The sequence below is a fragment of the Scardinius erythrophthalmus genome (assembly GCF_964197995.2).
Source record: "Scardinius erythrophthalmus genome assembly, chromosome: 9".
NCBI lineage: Eukaryota > Metazoa > Chordata > Actinopteri > Cypriniformes > Leuciscidae > Scardinius > Scardinius erythrophthalmus.
The window spans coordinates 49,422,043-49,445,690 of NC_138229.1; the positions used below are offsets into that span (position 1 = coordinate 49,422,043).

The following is a 23,648-nucleotide window of genomic DNA, read 5'->3' on the forward strand; positions in this document are numbered from 1 at the left end:
TATATATATATATATATCAAAAATATTTTATTCTAAATAAACCTTACATTTTTCTTACATTTCTGGCTAAATATAATTTACATTTATACAACTGTCATCTTTAGGCTATAAACAATCTTTATTAAAGATTAAAAAATTATAATACTAATTGACACTATAAGTGATGAAATACAATTTAATGAAGATGACAAATCAGCAGAACCTGCTATGAGAAAATATTATTTTGATATTTTTTCTTGAATACTTTTTCAAAGCCCTGCATTCATGACAAAATGTTCCCACTTTTTTGCTGATTAGAGATCTATTATGTTTAAATATAATATTTACTGCATTTGTAGTTGTCTGTGAAGAAAAAAAAAATCTAACGGACGATTTTCCAGTTCACGGCCCTTTAAATTTAAACGTTGCCGGAAAGCGCGAAAAAGGCGCTGAAAACCAAAACGTCAGAGGATTGTCAGGACAGAGGACGGAGGACGGATACCGGTACTGCAAAAAGTCAAGGTAAGACATAATAGAAATGTTTATTTTTGTTAGCGATTACTTCGTTATATCAAGTTGGAGTCTGCATGTTGTGTTATATAGAGTCGATGGAATCATTTCTATTCGAAGTTACATTATTTTGGCAGTTCAACTCTAAGCTAGATCGGTTGTCACGAATGCGAAATGAACAAGTATCGATTGCTCGGCGCGCCTTTAACGTTACATTTAGATTGGCTCATGTTGCTCCCTATCACTCTCCCAACCTTTAGTCAGTTCTGCACGGTTAAAGTATTTAACTCGTGTCTTATTTTGGCACAACAATGAAAAGATAAATATATATTATAGTGTAATTTGACATTCATACATTGGACATAATACTGCACTAGTTGTATTACTTTGTGACAGCAATGTTTCATTAACCCTAGGAATAATGCACAAATTAAAAAAAAAAAACTACATGCTTTTTCTTACAATAAAAGCTTTTATGAGATGATTACAAAGTAACAATAATAGATGTTTTGGGTTCAGGTAGACTATTTAAAAGTTGGTTCAGGTATTAGGCTATTCCTCTATGTATTTCACATTTTTATTATACCCTAGTAATTATAAAATTAACGTTAGGTGGCCTGCTTTATGTTTTTTTTTTTTTTTTTGTGTCATTTACTGTTTTGAGTCAGGATGTTTTCACCTTAATAACATGTGTCAATGTGATTTGCTACAGAAAACTGCTGGTGGGAATAAAATAGCCTACAGTTTAAAACACATCTAGTGCATTTGCTGCCAAAAAGCCCCTTTTTTTGTTTCATCTGACCATAGAATCCGGTCCCTTTTGAAGTTCCAGTCATGTCTGACAACTGAATATGCTGGAGTTTAATTTTAGCGGAGCGAGGAGGATTTTTCTTGAAACCCTCCCAAACAACATGTGGGGATGTAGGGGTTGTTTGATTTTATTTATTTTTTTTAGGCTTTCTGACCCCAAGACTCAACTAATCTCTGCAATTCTCCATCTGTGATACTTGAAGAGTCTTTGGCCACTCAAACTCTCCTCCTCACCGTCCATTAAGACAATATAGACACACGTCCTCTTCCAGGCAGATTCGTAACATCATTAGTTGATTATAACTTCTTAATTATTGCCCTGATGGTCAAAATGGGGATTTTCAATTCTTTAGCTATTTTCTTAGAGGCACTTCTAGTCACCCTGTTGTGCTAAAAAAGATAAATATTAATGGGAATATACTTCTGAGATATTTTACTCGTAAACAAAATCTAGAGGTGCCAATAATTGTGGCCAATGTGTTTTGGAGATAAACATTTATTTCAGAATGTGATTTCCATTTTTTGACGCAGTCCGATCTTCCTAGCAGGCATCAAACTTGTTCCTTTTGGACATCTGGAAGCAAAGAGTGTCCTTGGCCATGGCCAAAATGTTCTTTACATTGGCGCTGGCTAGCTATGCATTAACTATGCGCTAATGCTTGTGTTACCTAATTGGGTCCTAAGATTTTAAAAGTTGTGTAGTCCATCCTTGCATTTACAATGTTATATTTTTTTAGGAACTGTCAGAAACAACAGACTGACAGCTGCGGCCACCGATCAAGAGATCGAATCATTTATTAAAAAATGGCTTCATCTTGCAAGTGACCGAGACGGAGGGAGAAGAGAAAGAAAAACGGAGGAGGGTCCAAGACACCAGTAAGTCAGTTACATTGTGTTTTTGCTATTGTGTATAATACCATGGTCTGTCTGAATACTTTATTCTGATTGGCTGCAAGGTGTAGCCATTTGTAACACTTTACAAGTTAACATTAGTAACTACTTAAGTTAACATGTGGCATGAACAATTCTTCTACAGTATTTATTAGGGGTGGAACGGTACATGTATTCGTATTAAACCGAAACGGTACGGGCGTCATGGTTCGGTGCATGAATATACACAGAGAATACACGGTATAAAAATAAATAAAACTTGCGTGCAAATTAATTAATGTAATGCGGAACTACTGTTAGATACGCGGGTTATTTAGGGACACCTAATCTGTAGCTCCGCCTTAGCTCTGAAGCTCTGTGGCTATAATGAACAGGCTGCGATGTCAAGATTGCAATGCTGGAATATGTTGTGTGCGTGCGTGTGTGAGAGAGAGATCGAGGCGTGGGCGCGATCGAACAGTGGAAACATAAAAACATACTCCATCATTTTGTTCATACAGGACATCATTCAAACTGCAAAGTGTTTACTTATATTTGTGTACACTCGCAATAAAACACAACATTGTGCTTTCGTCAAACTATAAACTCTTGTCAAACTGTAACCTACAACTGTCACCCAACCAAAATCTCTCTCTCTCTCTCTCTCTCTCTCTCTCTCTCTCTCTCTCTCTCTCTCTCTCTCTCTCTCTCTCTCTCACACACTGTTTAAAAGCAAAAAATATTTATCCAACCCCATTTAAAAACAGTCTGTGGGTGCCATCTTTTGGACATTCATCATATTGCATTGGTTTTCATTTCTTGTCCTAAAAATAAACAGAGCAGTAATCCGTTTATTTTTAAGTTAAACATTCTACATTGATTAAAAAAAGAAAATCAAATGTGTTTTTAATGGTAGTATTATTTTATACAGAAATAAATTATGTATAATTAACTTAGTTAGAATAACTTAGAATAAAGTTTGTGTTCATTAAAATTTTAAGGAAAACAAATATATTGATCTGAAATGTAGCAAATTTATTTTAAATTCATTCAGGTACAATTACAAAACACATCTCAAGTTCTTTTTGTCTTTTTATTAATTTAATTAATAAACTAATTATATAAAACTATTGTCAATGCACTACAAATAAACTGGTTCTATGCCTTTACTTTATTAATAAAACATTTAAAAAAAAAAATACAAGGCTTAAAGGAGAACTCCGGTCAATTTTAACATTGAACTCATTTTTTTGTAAATTTGGAGTGCTGTCAATACAGAGAACAACAACAAAAATCGGTGTTGCCTACACCGTGTTATCCTCTTTAAAATTTGCACCCTGTTGACTTAAATGGGGCAAGTACTAAACCTGCTTTTAGCCTCTTAACATCCTTGATGTGTCATTACAAGTGCACAGTCATGTGAGTGATTCCTTCAGAGTGAACACGGGTGAATCTGACTGCAGTAGATGAGAAAGATATGAATAAAAGTGATTTTAATTCAGCCAGCGCACATACCTGTATTTACATCCTGTTTTCGGTCGAAGTCCACAGTAGTCGATTGTCGAGTTCACACGCGTGATCATAGGTAACTAAGCAACAGTGGAGAATAAATTCACTCTGAATAAAATCACTCACATTGGCTGGTGCACTTGTAATGACACATCAAGGATGTTAAGAGGCTAAAAGCAGGTTTAAAACTTGCCCCTTTGAAGTCAACAGGGTGCAAATTTTAAAGAGGATAACACGGTGTAGGCAACACCGATTTTGTCGTTGTTCTCTGTATTGACAGCACTTCAAAATTACAAAAAAAATGAGCTCAATGTTAAAAGTGACCGGAGTTCTCCTTTAAGACATTTATTTTCCTTTGGTGGTACAGCCTACAGACATGCACAAGAAAAAAAAAATTGCTTTCTACATTTTTGTTTTGCTTTTCCCTCCATTGTACCGAACTCGTACCGAACCGTGATGTCCGAACCATGACTTCTGTGTACCGTTCCACCCCTAGTATTTATTAATCGTAATTAATGCTAATTGTGATGCTTACTAATGCATTACTAAAATCAAAAGTTGTATTTGTTAACATTAGTTAATGCACTGTGAACTAACATGATCAAACAATGATTGACTGTAACTTTAAGAAAGCTTAATACATAATGTAGTTAATGTTAGTTAATACTAGTTAATACATTAACTAATGTTAACAAATAAGACCTTACAGTGTTACCAAACCGTTTAATGCACTGGTAGTTCCAGTCCATTTATTCACCATTCAGTATTAATGTGCTGCTTTGATTAAAGCACAGAGACAGCCGTTTTTAAAGTTTTTAAAACTTGCAGCTTCACTATTAGTAAATAGACGGTGTATAGACGCAGGTAATTCCTGAACGCATCTCTCACTACAGTGCGGTGCCTGCTTTTTTTGTTTTGTATTTATTTATTTTATTTTTTAATTATATTTTGTTTAGGGCTTTTTTATTTAATTTGGCTTCTAAGTAGTTGTGTGTGTGTTTGTTTTGTACTTCAACACTATTGTATTATCAGCGTACTGTTACTGATTCAACAGTTTTTGTTTTCATTTGTGTATCCAATAAAGGCTTGCAAGATTGCCATGATGCAGATGGGCCCAGTCAAGGAGGTCAAATTCTATCATTTTGGATGGATCAATTTGCCAAATTTTTGTAGTGTGTTAACTTCTGTGTTTGTCTGTTTGTTTGTTTTTTGGATGACCAAGGCTACTGGAAACATGTTTTGTTTTTATTTAGTTTTTACTATGCTTTCTATGCATATATTGTGTTTGTTTATTGTTGGTGTTTTTTTTTTTGTTTAGATTGCTTTCCAGTTTTGAAAATGTGGGTTGGGTTGTTCTTTGGCAATATTAATAAATGATGCAAATGTTTTCAGAAATGTGTTTGAATCATCTGTTGTAACTTATCTTAACATAAAGAGGGACCATTTTTACATTTCTCTTTTCTGTATGTTGGATATTGTTGATGCAGAGTTCACTTAGTGTCAGTGATATTCAGTCACTGAGTTTCCCAAAGTTTAAATGGCACAGCATGCACACACAAAAACACACATTTAAGGCTTATTTAGTTAATTCTTGGCTAAAATGTGGCTGAACAAATGGCCTGCTTGTGGCCCAGATCTGTTAAACAGGAGTGGACTACCCAAGTGCTATCATTTCAGGTATACATACAAGGTGTCGAATCTGGGCCCGAATTAAAATGAACTGTGGCTCAGATATGGGCCAGTTCTGCTTCATTTGTTTTGTTTATGGCTGACATGTGGCATTGCTATGGCTTAATTGTGGCCCAAATCTGGCAAACAAGAGCGGACCGCCCAAGTGCCATCATTTTCATCTGGCCCACATACCGCGTGGAATGATGGCACTTGGGCGGTCCGCTCTTGTTTGCCAGATTTGGGCCACAATTAAGCCATAGCAATGCCACATGTCAGCCATAAACAAAACAAATGAAGCAGAACTGGCCCAGACACCAAAGTTGCTGTGGCCCAGATCCGGCCCACACTTGACACTTTCATCTGGCCCACATACCGCGTGGAATGATGGCACTTGGGCGGTCCGCTCCTGTTTGCCAGATGTGGGCCACAATTAAGCCATAGCAATGCCGCATGTCAGCCGTAAACAAAACAAATGAAGCAGAACTGGCCCAGACACCAAAGTTGCTGTGGCCCAGATCCGGCCCACACTTGACACTTTCATCTGGCCCACATACCGCGTGGAATGATGGCACTTGGGCGGTCCGCTCCTGTTTGCCAGATGTGGGCCACAATTAAGCCATAGCAATGCCACATGTCAGCCATAAACAAAACAAATGAAGCAGAACTGGCCCAGACACCAAAGTTGCTGTGGCCCAGATCCGGCCCACACTTGACACTTTCATCTGGCCCACATACCGCGTGGAATGATGGCACTTGGGCGGTCCGCTCCTGTTTGCCAGATGTGGGCCACAATTAAGCCATAGCAATGCCGCATGTCAGCCGTAAACAAAACAAATGAAGCAGAATTGGCCCATATCTGGCCCAGACACCAAAGTTGCTGTGGCCCAGATCCGGCCCACACTTGACACTTTCATCTGGCCCACATACCGCGTGGAATGATGGCACTTGGGCGGTCCGCTCCTGTTTGCCAGAGGTGGGCCACAATTAAGCCATAGCAATGCCGCATGTCAGCCGTAAACAAAACAAATGAAGCAGAACTGGCCCATATCTGGCCCAGACACCAAAGTTGCTGTGGCCCAGATCCGGCCCACACTTGACGCTTTCATCTGGCCCACATACCGCATGGAATGATGGCACTTGGGCGGTCCGCTCCTGTTGGCCAGATGTGGGCCACAATTAAGCCATAGCAATGCCGCATGTCAGCCGTAAACAAAACATATGAAGCAGAACTGGCCCATATCTGGCCCAGACACCAAAGTTGCTGTGGCCCAGATCCGGCCCACACTTGACACTTTCATCTGGCCCACATACCGCGTGGAATGATGGCACTTGGGCGGTCCGCTCCTGTTTGCCGGATCTGGGCCACAGCAACTTTGGTGTCTGGGCCAGATATGGGCCAGTTCTGCTTCATTTGTTTTGTTTACGGCTGACATGCGGCATTGCTATGGCTTAAATGTGGCCCACATCTGGCAAACAGGAGCGGACCGCCCAAGTGCCATCATTCCACGCGGTATGTGGGCCAGATGAAAGTGTCAAGTGTGGGCCGGATCTGGGCCACAGCAACTTTAGTGTCTGGGCCAGATATGGGCCAGTTCTGCTTCATTTGTTTTGTTTACGGCTGACATGCGGCATTGTTATGGCTTAATTGTGGCCCAAATTTGGCAAACAGGAGCGGACCGCCCAAGTGCCATCATTCCACGCGGTATGTGGGCCAGATGAAAGTGTCAAGTGTGGGCCGGATCTGGGCCACACCAATTTTGCTATCTGGGGAGCGAGCTGTGCTTGCACCTCCTATTCAGACAGGCACAGCAGTTCCTGCTTTTGGCAGAAACCAAACTGCTCTTCCAGAGGGCAGTTTACTTTCTGGCTGAAGATTTGGAAACTTTGTCTTGTCCCTGAAAGGTAACAACAGCTCATAGATTCTGATCTCTCAACTGAGGATGTTGAGACACTTTTGACTTACAGAGCTCCCACCACAAGAAAATTGTATGACTTAAAATTGCAGAGTTCCATTGTAGGATCTTTCTGTGGTCCTGGAAAGTTTTTTTTTTTTATTAAAGGCTCTATTTATATATTATAACCTCATTGCATCTGCACATGCAAATATTTTGTATATTTTGTGTAAATCTGCTTTGTATTTTATATTGTAATTTATTGTCTTGCAACCTATGATTGAACGTGCTATACAGGACTCCCTTGTAAAAGAGACTGTGTCTCAATGGGACTTTTCCTGTTTAAATAAAGGTGTTATATATATATATATATATATATATATATATATATATATTTATTTATTTGAGCCCTTAGAGTCAGCCTTCTCACTTTTAAGGTGGCTCTACTATTTGCATTGACATTGCTCAAAAGAGTAGGAGATCTGCAGGCCCTGTCAGTAGACTTTGCCCCAGGTATGATCAGAGCTATTTTGCAGGTTGGAGTAATGAGCATGACAAAAGGTTGGGGCATGCCAAATGGTAGGCGCGCGTAGAAGGGTCTTTATTATTGGTCACGAAAGCTGTCGACCAAGGTGTGCGGCAGGGTTAGTTTCTGATCCCATCGGATTATAGATGCGATCGCTCTGTCCTATGAGGCTCTCGTAATGGCTTTGCCTCTGGAAATCCACAAGGAGTATAGCATCTTCTATAGCTCTATCTAGGGGTGAGCCCTTACATAAGGTTTGTGCTGCAGCCGGCTGGCCCTCTCCACACACATAACTCAGGATTTACAGTCTGGACATGGGCTCAACCCCACCCAGGGTCACAGGTCCTTCAGGGTTTACCAAGTCATGTCTGCATTCAACAGTTGTCTGTGCCAGTATTACACAGCCTTGTTGAGCAGACAATCTTCCTCAGTGTGGCAGCGTTGGTAATGACATTCCCATAGTGTCAATGCCATGACAGAGTTGAGTTCCGAAAGGGAACGTTTCCGGTTACGCATGTAACTTGGTTCCCTGAAAGGGGATCTAGATGCTGTCATGGTTTTCACACTATGGAAATGTCATTACCAACCCCTCTTAGGGAACCAAATTATATACGTAACTTGAGACAATTTTTCCTTCAAATGATATTGAATCTGTCCAGTGATATTTTTAATAGCACATTCATATTTTGTAACAACATTTCAATCTTACCTGGATGTTTTATGTTTCCTTCGTCTGCTAAGAAATAAAGTCCTCTGGTGTCTTTATTTGAAATCTGAAGTTCATCAGGTTTGGGTTGTAACACTTCCTATTTTTGAAGGAATGGTTCATCATAAAAAAAAAGTAAAAAAAAAACTTTTTTTATCCTTAATCTCATGAAATACATCTGCACATTTTGTCTGAGGGAGTGCACTTACCTGTGCATTCACCACAGCTAGGGTCGCCAACCATAGATATGTACAGTAGATGTAGCTCGGCTGCTTCAGGTACGTCAAAAGGCCCACCATCTTGGAATCGTCAACAAGGAGACCTGTTTCAATGTGAAGGAGATGCCTGTCATGACCTTGTCTTGTTTAGTCTCATTGTCATATTCTGCTTAGTTTTCCCTGTCACCATTTGTTCTCGTTCTTTGTTTGTTGTTTCTTAAGTGTTCCTTTCTAATTATTTATAGTTATAGGCTGCCTGCATTTTTCTTATAAAATAAAGGTAAAATTATTATTATTATTTTAATTACTATATTATATTTATTCTTAAATACTGTAATTTGAAAATAATGAAATAGTGCAACCCTACAAGTAGGCACAATGTGAATGTTAAATCGCAATTTTAACCAGAATTTAACCAGATTTCCCCCCTAAACTATGCAGCCTTAGTTGCTCCTGATTTCAGTATGTTCACAGTTGTTGTTTTTTTTTTACAGGGACCAGATGCCACTGACGAGTCCTGCTGACTCCTCCTAACCTTCTCTGATCAAGTAAAGTCAACCTTTATTTTTATAGCATATTTAAAAACAACAGAGTTGACCCAAAGTGCTTTACAGATCAAGCAAGTATATATATATATATATATATATATATATATATATATATATATATATATATATATATATTTTTTTTTTTTTTTTTTTTTAAATACAACATCATACATTCTATCAGCTTCAAAAACCCATTTCATGATCTATTCAAAGCCAAAGAAAACAGATATGTTTTTTTAAAATGGCTAGCGATGAAGATAACCTCACATGGAAAGGAAGACTATTCCATAATTTCGGACCCTTCACCGAAAAGGCACGGTCCCTCTTAGATTTATAACAGCAACGAGGAACCGTCAATAGCAATTGGTCAGAAGACCTGAGTGCTCTAGTTGGAGAGTAAGGCTGGGCATACACTGTGCGATTTTCGTCCAATTTTGAGCCGAAATCTGACTCGTGCGACTCTTTTTTGGGTCGGGACGATTTTCAGCTTTCGTGCAGCTTCCAGTGTTCGTGCAGTGTACATGCTGAAATGAGAGGCGATAAACCTCTCCCGACCAGCAATCGGATGGTCGGATGAATTTCTGGCATGTCAGCTCAAGTGAAGAATTCTCTTCGAAGTATGAACTATTAAAGGTGCCTTGTGTAAAAATTGAGGTAAAAATATAAAAAAAATGAGCTACACGCATCAAAAGAATGAGAAGAAATAAGGGCGATGATGTCATTAAAAAAATGACAAGTTATAGTGCTGCGGAGATATCAACCTAAATTAGCTTTAGCATTACTAGCCACGGCCCGACAGATGTCGTAATACCAGTTTCGGCCATGGGAGGCGGTATGCGGGCAACATAAACACCAGCCAACCTGCAATACACGAATAACTCGCACGGCTTGTGGGCGTACTTGAACCTGATGTCAATCAAGTGGAAAGTACAGCCCACTACTTCGTTTCAGTTCAGGGAAGAGAGCGGAAAAATGTCTGAAGCCCTAGGCAAGAGACCATTACCACCACCACAACCACCCGCGGCAGGGAAAAAACCGCGCTCGGAGTCACAAATACAATCAGATAAAAAACGGAACAGAACTAGAGTTAACCTTGGGACTGCTTTCCATCGCTGGAGGCAACTGCTGGACACGGAAGAAATGAGGTTCTACTCCGAACTTGCAACATTTCTTTTGGATTGGTAAGTAAGATGCTGTTAGTATTTCGCTAGAAGTTTGTTTTATATGTTTGTGTAGTTTTTTCGGGAAGTTATAACATGACTTGCGCGAGAGTTGGCAGCTCTGGTTACGTTGGCGCTAGCTTGGTCAACATCAGCGAATGCTGTCTGTCAAATTAATGTAATTCAAACTAACAATAAAAATGTAATATGAACAAAACGAATATGAACATATTCACTGGTAAAGGTGAAGGGGAGTAGCTTGAAGATGTCATAATTCAAAATCACTTGACACTAACCAACTCTACAGTCAAAACGTCCTCTATTGGGAGTGGGCTCGGCTTCGGCTATGGCTCTAGGGTGGTTGTGAAGGTAGGGGCGGAGCATAGAGACTATGCCGTTACTCGGTTGTTACTCTAGAGTAGACCAACTCACTTTCTGGAGGTATACTGCCCCCATCTGGTATGGAATGTGGAGTATGAACTGATTTTTTTGACGGACATTACACAAGGCACCTTTAAGTGCTACTCAGGTTATGAACTCTTTCACCTGTTGCTTGGATGCCAATGAACATCTTAGTATTTTTAATAATAACTGTTTAAATATCTTAAATTCTATTGCACCACTAAAGGCGAAAAAACGTAAGCATAACTCAGTATTTTGGCATAATGATACTACTCGTTCCCTTAGAAAGGCTTGCAGAAAGGCAGAACGAAAGTGGAAAAAAGACAAATTACAAGTTTCGTATGAAATCCTACGGGACTCTCTTTCTGCCTTTCAGCGAGCCGCGAAGGCAGCAAAGTATAAATATTTCTCAGAGTTAATAACACAAAACAGCTATAAGCCAAACATTTTATTTTCTGCCATTGAGACTGCACTTCATCCAAATGTTAATCTTTTTCCTGAGGTATCTGTCACTCTATGCGAGAATTTTGCTGTTTACTTTACTGATAAGATTTCTGAAATAACAGCTGCTTTGTCACTGTCATCATACAAATTGTTTGATGTTCCATAATCTGATTCTATTTGGTCTGAATTTGAGTCTGTGAACCTGAACACCTTGATCAGAATTATGTCCAGTCTGAAATCCAAAATGTGTTCCCAGGATGTTATTCCATCACGCTTTCTCAAGCAGATTATTGACACTGTTGGCTCTAATCTGTTATTAACCCCCTGAGGTCGGCTATCGCGCCGGCGCGATAGGCTAGTTTTTTTCCGTATGAGTGCAAAAAAATAATAAAATAAAAATATTAATTTTTATCTTATATGCTTGTTTTGTACATCAATCTATCCTGTTAAGTGTGTATTATTTTTGTGTACACTCACAATAAAAACAAAGTGTTGTGCTTTTCGCCAAATAAAGAAAAATAAACATGATGCGAGTTCTGCCTTCTCTCTGCCAGTGAAGACCATTCTGAAACGCGTCCGAAAATTAACAATAACTCAGCGAATACTCAGTCAAACAGGCATACAGACAGACAGGCATGAAGCTTGAATTCTCTTCCTTTAAATGAAGTAACTTATATAAAAAACAAATATTCTCATCTTGTGAAATCTGTATTAAAAGAGAGCGATTCCAGTCGACCTCATTACAACTAATTCAAAAGTAATGTGACTCCGCCTACGGAGAGCGCGCGCTATTCAAACGCAAATGAATGAGGCAATCTGCGCAATCCTGTGAACGCCCACATATCAGTTTATTCAGATCATTACTTGTTTACACCGTCTCGCAGCGCTGTGAGTAATAACAACAATGAAAAAAGTACCTCAGAAGTGCGGGTATATCGAGGAGCGAGCTGAGGAATACTGTAAGTTTTTTTTCTTCTCACGTGAATCGGGTTTCTGTTTTTGATGAATGAACGGCAGAGATGCGCGCTGTTTACCACAGCTCGCAAAAAGACAGTTTAAATTTAAATCGCGTGTGTGAATGAATGATGATGTTTTAGCAAACTGTATTACTATACTGAGATGAGTAAAAATCGACTGAAATATGTTGAAATAAAATGTAGGCTATTTGTATAAGCAATACATATTAAAGGGATAGTTCACCCAAAAATGAAAATTCTGTCATCATTTACTCACCCTCAAGTTGTTCCAAACCTGTATGAATTTCTTTGTTCTGCTGAACACAAAGGAAGATATTTGGAAGAATGTTTGTAATCAACAGATTTCGGTCACCAATGACTTCCATAGTAGGAAAAAAATATACTATGGTAGTCAATGGGGACCGAGATCTGTTTGATTACAAACATTCTTCCAAATATCTTCCTTTGTGTTCAGCAGAACAAAGAAACGCATACAGGTTTGGAACAACTTGAGGGTGAGTAAACAATGATAGAATTTTAATTTTTGGGTGAACTATCCCTTTAAACTGCAAATTAACATTTATATGCCCTAATATTTCATAAAAACAACGTTACAGTCAGGCGAAATATGAAAGACAACATTTTGTTGACTAGATTTGAGTACAGTTTTTACTGTAGAATATACTGCCACATCAAATAAGCTTTTGTTTAGCAATTTTTATAGGCTATATATATAAAATAAAGTCATCAACTAAGATGTTAGCTGTTCCAATTTTGGCTATATTCAAACTAATGAATACATAGATAGGCCTAAAATGTAGGCCTATAATCATTTTTTTTTTACAAAGAAAGAGTACACTTGAAATATTGTTGAAATTTTAATTATTGTTGTAATTGTAACCTTTTTAATAAAATAGCATAACATATTTACAAGATAGATGTAAGCAAAATCTTAAATGGTCAATATAAGTCTTCTTCTAATTTTTTGTCCTTGCATTGTGGCTCAGTCAGTCAGAGTCACACCTGAATGAATGGCTAATTATGCAGAGTCATTATGCATAATGGGTGGGACATTTTGTATTCCAAGGTGTAAACCACTCCTCGTTCACGCCCACTCGCATATTGGCTTTCCAAGCAAAACCTGTTTTACATCAATTTAAATCAATGTATTGTTTTATGTGAACGATAAAGCAAGACTATTTTCACGTAATTTTAAAGCCAGAACATGAAGGAAGAAGATCCATTAGTCAAAAGTCTTATTCATGCATATTTATTATGAGTTTTGAGGTCTTATTTCAGCAACTTTCATTTTTATTTTTTTCAATAACCATGCATAAGCATTATTCTCTTAAAAATAAAAAAATATACATGCATGGTGATCACATATTTTGGTAGCCCTGTTTGTGCTATATAGAGTGAATTTACACCTTTGCCATTAACATGTTTATAAATAACTGAAAAAAGCACAAATGTCAGAGCATGTCAGAACACCTCCAGGGCCCAGAAAACACCTCAGACTCCAGAGGGTTAATAATCTATCTATCTTTATAACTAATGTAAAAACAATGGGTCGTACATTAATATTAATATTAGCTCAAATGATCTATAGGGAATTTTAATAATTATTCATGAATATGATTAATATTTTGTATGTTACAGTTACATTAATTTATCGCAGCTGTACTAGATTGATATATGAACGATTACCATAACGGGTTATGGTTCGTCATTAATACATCAATTGTTCTTATTTCAGCTCGAAGTTATGGGATAACTTTAATGGAATTAATTTAGTTATCAAACAATCTGTTTGTCCAGCGAACAGATTGTACGTAAGATTAAATTAACTCTCAAGGAAAATTATCCTTCTTACAAACACGAGAAAGAGTATCTTTTCCAGGCCTTGAAAAGACACTCTCGGTGTTTGTAGACTAAAATTAGGTTACTTAAATCGTAGCCAAGGTAAAGCATATAGCTAAGATCGAACATTTCAGGGACTAAGTAACATGGGCAATTAAATCAGAGTCAGTCAAGGGCATATGGAATTTAATAATTGGACTAATACATCGACCTAAGGAATATATCAAACTACACAATACACACGGATTATATGTCTATGTACATAAAATACAGTTAAACAATACAAGATAACGAATAACAGTGAGAGAGAATAAAATGATCAGAATTAGAAAAAGATAGAATGACAGAAAAGGATGAGAGAGAGAGAAGGATGGGAGACGAGATCGGAAGTGAAAGCAAAAATCTGTGATCAGAGATCGCAGTTGGCTATGGCAAAATCACAGACAGTAACCCTTAAGACACAACAAATAAATCACATCATAAGTTCAATTCAATAATCGATACTTGCATGGCATGGTTCTCTTTGTATGAGGTGTGTAGGACCGCAGGGTTCTGCGTGTCTTTAAAAGCAGCGCGAGTCGTCTGAGGGGAGGCGTGCGCGTGCTGTCTTTCGGCGCGCGTGCGAGCGCGGGAGCTTCAAAGAATCTTCCTTTGTGGTGAAGTTGCCGGGAATGATTCAGGCTAAGTTCATTCAGCTCGTGAATGAACAGAGGCGAAGAGGAAAACGAAACTAGACTATAGAAAAACATAAAAGAAATAAATAAAAAGAAAAGAGAAGCAGGCCGAAGCCGGTCCGGACTTGGGTTTTGGAGGAGGAAGGAGAGAGCGTAGGCATGAGAGAGAGAAGGGTTTTCTGAGTCGGTCTTTTATGGACAATATGGGTTGACGCCTCTGTTCGCGCGAACAACCAATGAACGTCCAAAGGTCTGAAGCGGGAAAAATGTCTTTGTCTTAGTTCCCAGTTTAATTTGCATGTTTTATGGCAGCGTTATTATGTGATCAGTTATAATCTAACGAGGGTAAAAATAGTATCATACATTTTACCAGATCCTGATGCATACATTTGGTTCCAGTACAAGGAGAGCTTTACGTGGATACCGAATTAGATATGTTTCGAAGGTACACGTCGAGATAGATTATTATTCTGTAAAAATAAGCTTAAAAGTTAAACTAACAACCTAGGAATAAAATGAACCCAACATGTGGTGTACATCGATAAGTGGGCATTGAAGATTGGACTTTAGAAAGATCCACATGGCATATCTATGATTGAAAAAGGGTGCACATCTGAAACATTATTCCTTTACGGTTTACAAGAATACAAAAACCCATCACAGAGAAGAACAATCATGAAAAAGAGAAATTACATTCAGGCTTACATATTTCTTCAATGGTTATACATATAAAATATCTAGGATGAACACCTAATTCTGCTCTTCTGGCTAACATTCCGTTAGGTAATAAAACACAGTTCCACACAGGGGGGAAGGGATTGCCAGAGAATGTTAGCGAACCCTCTCTAACTAAAACACTATTGATTAAAGAATACATTTCAAAACCACACCTCTAGAAAATCATAATTATATGGTCAAACGAATTAATAAAACATGCGTACAGGAAGATCAAACCCAAATCTGAGTTACATACATTAAAACTATATTTCTATAGGAGGATGTTGTGTGTGTGTGTGTGTGTGTGTGTGTGTGTGTGTAGAAGGTTTCAAGTTTCGTTATCTCTCTGTGGTCCAGAGAGGGGAAAGGGGGGGTTTGGAATGTCTCTGAGGTGACATTAGTGTCGTAAAAGTCAATTGGTTCCAATCTTTATGGAGCCAAAGCCTGATTTGCACTCACGAGTTCAAAGTGCACCAGCTTTTGTATTCAGGAAGAAATGTTTTTAGCAACACAGAGTATTTGAATTTGTTAATTCAAACCAACGACGAATGATTCGATAGCCAATGTTGTTACACTAATTTAGGCTATCTATCTTTCTTTCTTTATAACTAATCTATCTATCTTTCTAACTTATCTAGCTTTCTTTCTTACTAATCTATCTCTTTCTAACTAACTTATCTATCTTTCTTTCTTTTTAATAAATCTATCTATCTTTCTAACTAACTAACTTATCTATCTTTCTTTCTTACTAATCTATTTACCTTTCTAACTAACTTATCTATCTTTCTTTATTTCTTACTAATCTATCTATTTTTTCTAACTAACTTATCTTTCTTTCTTTCTAACCAATCTGTCTATCTTTCTAACTTATCTATTTTTCTTTCTTTTTAACTAATCTATCTTTCTTTCTAACTAATCCATCTTTCTTTCTTTCTCTTTCTTTCTTTCTTTCTTTCTTTCTTTTTTCTAACTAATCTTTCTTTCTTTCTAATTTTTTTCTTTCTCTCTTTATTTCTAACTAATCTATCTTTCCATATATTCTAACTCCATATATTCCACTAATTCTATTTCTTTCTTTCTTTCTTTCTTTCTTTCTTTCTTTCTTTCTTTCTTTCTTTCTTTCTATCTATCTTTTTTCTAACTAATCTTTGTTTCTTTCTAATATTTTTTTCTTTCTCTCTTACTAATCTATCTTTCTTTCTAACTAATCAGTCTTTCTTTCTTTCATTCTAACTAATCTATTTTTCTTTTTTTTCTTTTTAACTAATCCATCTTTCTTTCTAACTAACTAATCCACCTTTCTTTCTTTCTTTCTTTCTTTCTTTCTTTCTTTCTTTCTTTCTTTCTTTCCAACTAATCTTTCTTTTTTTTCTTTCTTTCTTTCTTTCTTTCTTTCTTTCTTTCTTTCTTTCTTTCTTTCTTTCTTTCTTTCTTTCTTTCTCTTCCAACTAATCTTTCTTTCTTTCTTTCTTTCTTTCTAACTAATCTTTCTTTTTTTCTATCTTTCTTTCTTTCTTTCTTTCTTTCTAACTAATCTTTCTTTTTTTCTATCTTTCTTTCTTTCTTGATTTCTTTCTAACTAATCTTTCGTTCTAATATATCTTTCTTTCTAACTAATCTTTCTTTCTTTTTCTTTCTAACTAATCTTTTTTCTTTCTTTCTAACTATTCTTTCTTTCTAACTAATTTATCAATCTAAACTACTTTAAACTTCAAACTACTTCAAACTTCTAACTACTTTTAACTTCTTCAAACTCTCTGGTCAGGCTATCTCAAGCCAACTTAAAGTTTGTCTCAACAAACTTTTTTTTCTAGTTATTAATAAGTGTCTCCGAACTGGGACTGTTCCCCATGATTTCAAACTATCTACAGTGAGACCTCATCTTAAAAAAAACAAATCTTGACTCCACACTGCTGTCTAACTTCTGTCCCATTTCAAATTTGCCTTTTTTATCTAAAATCCTTGAGAAAGCTGCTTTAAACCAACTTCAGTCATATTTGTCTTATAATTCTATTCACGAAAAGTTTCAGTCTGGTTTTAAATCTTGCCATAGCACAGAGTCATTAATACTTAAGTTAATTAATCAATCAACAATACTATTGATCAGCATTATCAAACATGGATGTTTTACACTAGAAACAAACACTGATGTACTATTTTATTTAATACTGTGAAGCTGCTTTGATACAATCTGTATTGTGAAAAGCGCTATATAAATAAAGTTGACTTGACTTGACTTGACAGAGTCAGCCCTATTACGAGTTTTAAATGATGTCATGTTGACTACGGATTCTGGCCAGTTTATGGATTTGGTTTTGTTAGACCTCAGCTCTGCCTTTGATCTGGTCAACCATAACGTTCTAATTTCTCGTCTTGAAACTTGCGTTGGTTTACGGGGCAAAGTATTAGAATGGTTTAGGTCGTATCTTATTGATAGGAGGTTTGTGGTCAATATTGGGCCCCATTTCTCTTCCAAGATACAGTTAAGATCTGGTGTAGCTCAGGGATCGATTCTTGGTCCAGCGTTGTTTTCTCTTTATCTGCTTCCATTGGGGTCTATCTTTAGTAAAAATGGGGTCTCTTTCCATCTGTACGCAGATGATACTCAGATTTATATTCCTTTAAAGCGTGGTAATAAGAATGCCTTTAAGCCCATTCTGGATTGTCTGGAGGAGCTAAAACTTTGGCTGGCAACAAACTTCTTGAGCCTCAATGAGAGTAAAACTGAATTCATTGTGTTTGGTCCAACTGAACAATACATATACGATTTCGATAGTACATCTCTGTCACCGTACAGTACCTCATGTGCAGTGACCCTAACCTAACCTAACCTAACCCTAACCCTCTAACCCTAACCCTAACGCATTGTGTTTGGTCCGACTGAACAATGCATATACGATTTCGATAGTACATCTCTGTCACCGTACAGTACCTCATGTGTCAGAAATTTGGGTGTTTTGTTTGACAATAACCTCAAATTTGATCAGCAGATAAGTACAGTGGTTAAGTCTTGTTTTTACCATATTCATCTTCTTTCAAAAGTAAAGCCATTTCTATCTCTAAAGAAGCTTGAAATAGCTATGCACGCATTTGTAACATCTCGGCTCGACAACTGAAACTCTTTGTATGTCGGTGTTTCTCAGTTTTGTGCTTCTCGCTTGCAGTTAGTCCAAAATGCAGCAGCCCGGCTTCTCACAGGAAAGCGCAAATACGAGAATATTACGCCGGTTTTAATTTCACTTCATTGGTTGCCAGTTAAGTATAGAATTGATTACAAAATCTTAATGTTTGTTTTTAAATCTTTACACAGTCTGGCCCCACAGTACTTAACTGATTTGTTACAGCCTTACATTCCATCAAGATCACTCAGATCTACTAATTCTAATGTGTTGCAAGTGCCTAGGACAAGACTAAAAACCAGAGGTGACCGTGCCTTTTCTGTTGTTGGTCCAAAGTTATGGAACGATCTCCCGCTTTACATCAGAACTGCCCCAACCTTGTCTGTTTTTAAATCAACTCTTAAAACCTATCCGTTTTCCTTGGCGTTTAACATCCCTTGAACTATTGCTCTGTGTTTCTGGCCTTAGGAACCTCGCCTGTGTTTACAGCTTGTATGTTATTATGTTTTATAAATTTGTGTCTTTCTTACTGTGTATTTATTTGTAGTATATATAGTGTAAAGCACTTTGGTCAACTTCGGTTGTTTTTAAATTGTGCTCTATAAATAAAGATTGTATTGTAAATAAAGTTTGTAATGAAGAACATTAGAAAAGATGTTGAAAGAGGATGCATAATATAATTTTGATTGTTGAAGTTTAAGTTCTGTGCTTACATGTTACCATCGTTGGTATAAAAGAAATTGTATAATTGTGTCATCTTTGGACATAGTGTCTCAGTTGTAAAAGGGGTTAGGCAAAATAAGCCTGACTTCAGCCTAAACCCCTTCGGTCAGGCATTATTTAGCATTTAAATTCCTAATGTACACATTTTGTATTTTTCTTTTTAATGTACACATTTTTTTTTCTTTCTTTTTTTTTTTTTTTTATTGTTTTATGTACAGGATCTTTGAATTACATGTGACCTAAGATTTAAATGTTCATAATGACCGAAGAAATAAACTACTACTACTACTTTATTGCACCTTGGAGGATAACTAGAAAAACACATTCCCTTAGCTTTGCAAAGTCGTGCAATCCCAACCTCCTTCCTCTCTGCACCAAAGAGATAACGAAACTTTCAATAGACATTCCGAACACACAAAACTTACCTTACATTTAATTCAGAATGATTCAGAACCTAAGATGATATATTAAGGCCTACATGTTTGGTTAGCCCTTTCATGCCATAGTCATGATTTTCTGATTTGTAACTTGGAAGTGTTTCTCCTAAGTAACTGTCTCAAATAGAATCATGGTCTTGTAACCTAACCCCCCCTGCTCTCTCTATATATGACATTCCAGACTGAGAAGTCACCTCACACACATACATACACACACACACACACAAACCTTTGTGTGTAACTTAGGATAGAAATATCCTTTTAATATATGTACAATTCCATTATGCATGTGTGGTTAGTTTGCTTTATAATAGAGGTGTGGTTTGCTAGTGTATAGTTTTGAATTCTAAGTGTTTATTGAAAGAATGTTCCCCAATAGTGTCTTGTAACCCGACCTCGGACGAGGTCATAAACTTTATGACTCCCAAGCTGCAGCTCATCCAGCTCATCTATTTGAAGGAACAAACCTTAAAATGCTTGTAATATGCATGTCTTATGTAATTTTGTATTCCTATGTATTGTATTCCTATCTTCATATGACGTGTGTGATATCTTTGAAATTCTAACGGAATTTAATTCCTATCGGAATTTAAATCTAACGGAGTCGAATTCCGATAGCAGAATGCAGTAATGTATATTATTTTACAAGTTTCATATTTCTGGAGCCGAACGGCTCAGTCCCATTTCCTCATGACTCATTCCAGTGGACGTTGCCTACAGGACAAAGGAACTTCTTCCCGCTCTGAAATCTCTGAAGGTGATTGGTTCATGTACGCGAAGTAGGCGTGAACCCATCGTCTCCATAAGAGACTGACACCGAAGTTTCTCAGTGAGCACTTTTTCTGTGAGAGGTTTTCAAGATCCATGGCTCCTTTAGGAGCTTTTCTCCATTTCTCTTTTATTTTTCTTTAAGTATTTTCTTTATTTTCGTCTTTGGACTCTCCCTACGTTCAGTGAAGCGAACGTAGCCGGCAACTTCAACTCAAAGAAAAGAACTCTGTTGAATTTCCCGCGGCTCAGCTCCTCTTCCTTAAGGACGCACGCACAAGCACTCCGTCTGCACGAGAACTTCCGGTTCCATGGCTCTTTAGGGAGCTCTCATCTCCTTTTTATTTTCTTTACTAAGTTTTATTTTCATATTCGCCTCTCCCTCACGAGAACTCTGAATTGTTTCGTTGGTAACTTCACGTACCTTTAAATCTTCCTGGGAGTCTGCTTGCCCCAGAAGACACGACGGAACATGCACGCTGCTCTTAAGGACACACGCACGAGCACGACTCTGCGTTCTTCAGCAACAAAGAGAACCATTTTGCAAGTATAGTTTTATGGAACTTTTAATGTGATTTGATTTCTTGTTGTCTCTCTCAAAGGTTACCTGGTCTGTGATTTCTGCCATACTGTGATCTCTCTTGGATTGCACATTTTGCTTTCACTTTCTCTCGCTCACCCTTTCATCCTCTCTCACTCATCTGTTACCCGTTTTGTCTTGTATTGTTTTTACTGTTTGTACTGTTAAATGCATACTCGTGTAAATTGTAGAATTTGTATTATATGACCATTTAATGCTTGATTGTCTCTGTTTTAAATGCTCATATAACCAAGTCAATGAGATGTTTCGATCTTAAGCTACAAAGCCGATTTGTTACTTTTCAGTAACCTTAATTTTATAAGGACAGGAGAATAGTTTCACGGCCAGAAACTGTTCTTCCTGATATTATAAGAAGTGATAACTTTATTGAGAAGTTGATAAGTTAATCTTACGGCTGTTTGCGGGACAAACAGATTGTTCGATAACTAAATTAATTCCATTAAAGTTTATCTCATATAATCGATCTGAAATAAACCATTGATATATGAATGAGGAATTATAATTCGTTGTGTTTGATTATTCATATATGCAATTGATCTATTTTCAACTTCGATAATTTAATGTAACTGTAATATGCAAATATAAATTAATCATATTCCTGATTAATTAGTAAAATTCCCTATATATCATTTGAGCTAATGCGTTTACGTTACATGCTAGTTTTGGCAATATCTCTGGATACATGATATCATGGTCTATTGGCGCAAACCGGCACGGTGGTTTATCGCACATATTTCACACGTATAGTGTGAGCAGTCAAGTCACAGCTCGATGATCGGACTATATAGTGTGAGCACATAAAACGTGAGCTTTGGCTTTACATCTACTCATTCAGTTCAAATCGCGCAGAATTCGCACAGTGTATGCCTGCCTTAAGAGTGTAAAAGGTCACTAATATATTTGGGTGCGAGACCAAACAAAAGTCACAATTTTAAAATCCACCCTGAATTTCACCGGGAGCCAGTGTAGAGATACCAAAACTGGAGAAATATGATCCCTTTAATCCTGGATGCCCCCCATACATTCTAAACGATTTAAAAGACTATCATGGTCGATTGTATCGAACGCAGCACTGAGATCTAACAAAACTAGGACAACAGGCGAACCATGCAGTCCATGGAGACTAGAATATCATTTGTGACCTTCAATAATGCAGATTCAGTGCTGTGCAACACATCTGAAACCAGACAGAAATGCTATCCAAAATGTTAAATGTATTTATTTAGGAGTAGAGCTGGGAATAAACAACTCTCTTCCAAAATCTTTGACATGAAAGGCAGTTTGGAGATCGGTCTGTAGTTGTCATGTATTGCCCGATCCAGAAAAGGTCTTTGTAACAAGGGATGTAAGATTGCGTGTTTAAAACTGCTAGGAACAATTCCACTTGCTAATGAGCTGTTAATTATAGCTGTCACACTGGTACCGAAAGTCATAAAAACTTCTTTAAAAAGATGTGTAGAGGGAGAGGTCATGCGTCGCGTCTGAACGTGTTGTTGTCTTTGGAGCTCCATCGATTGATTTATAATTCTTGATTTCTCTTTAAACTCACTTACAACGAACATTTTCTACTTTTCCTCACCTCATAGTCACAACGCGGACTGTTGAGCAGACGCGTCTCAAGCCTAGTGATCCAACGCTGGATACTCTTATAGGTTACGTCCGTGGATCACGGCTGAACGCGTCTTCTCCACACTCACTTACAAACAAACATTTTTTCGCCTATCGTGCGTCTACTCCACACCCGTACCACTAAAAAGACGGATTACATCCAAGACTTAAGCCATAAATTAGTATTAATATTGATAGCATCACTGGTAGCGTTGTTGCTAATTTAACTTACTGTCCATCTGTTAAAATGGCGAATATATCAGATGTAAGTAGTCTACCTTTTGGTGCAGGTGAGGACACATTTGAGCTGCACGCGGTACAGTCTGAGCTTGAAGCTGTTGAGAAACAGATCCACGACCTTTTAGTGAGACAAGCTGAGCTGATAGACCGGCGTTTGGCTCTTGAAACATCACGCGCCGATGCACAAAAATCAGTGATTAACGTTACTAACCCGCTGACTCCGACCTCGTCTACTCCATGCGTTTCTCAACATCGGTCCCGAGCGTCGAGGTCGCAATCAGCCATGGTCTCGTTCACTCCGGCTCCAACATGAAGCCTGGATATTTCCGCAGCGGAAGACGCGAGTCAGGTCTAGACCAAGAAAACTCTCTCCGACCCTCACGGTTTTCGAGATATCCACACAAAACCGCTTCTCCCCTCTTCGCGAAACAGAACGCGATGCTGTGATCATCGGCGATTCCATCGTTCGACACGTACACGCAACGTTAAATAAAAGTAAGGTGCATAGTCACTGTTTTCCTGGTGCTCGTGTTTCTGAAATCGCTACTCACGTTCCCGAGATTCTGAACGAGCGCGTCGGAACTGTTGTCCTGCACGCGGGAGGGGCAGACATCAGACTGCGCCAGACGGAGGTTCTGAAGAAAGACTTCAGGAATCTGATCGATACGGTACGCAGCACATCGCCTGATATAATGATCAT

The 23,648-nt window shown here is 37.7% G+C and overlaps 1 protein-coding gene across 1 annotated transcript in view; it reads right to left on the minus strand.

Annotated features, from left to right (window-relative positions):
* The window catches only part of LOC308695367 (stonustoxin subunit alpha-like), a 136,865-nt gene that overhangs the window by 43,279 nt on the left and 69,938 nt on the right, over positions 1 to 23,648 (minus strand). The window contains exons 2-3 of the mRNA XM_081373489.1: positions 8,683 to 8,795; positions 8,477 to 8,573 (exon numbers count right to left, since the gene is read on the minus strand). Coding sequence (XP_081229615.1) covers positions 8,477 to 8,573; positions 8,683 to 8,772 — 187 coding nt within the window. The 5' untranslated portion in view covers positions 8,773 to 8,795. The remainder of the gene's footprint in view (positions 1 to 8,476; positions 8,574 to 8,682; positions 8,796 to 23,648) is intronic.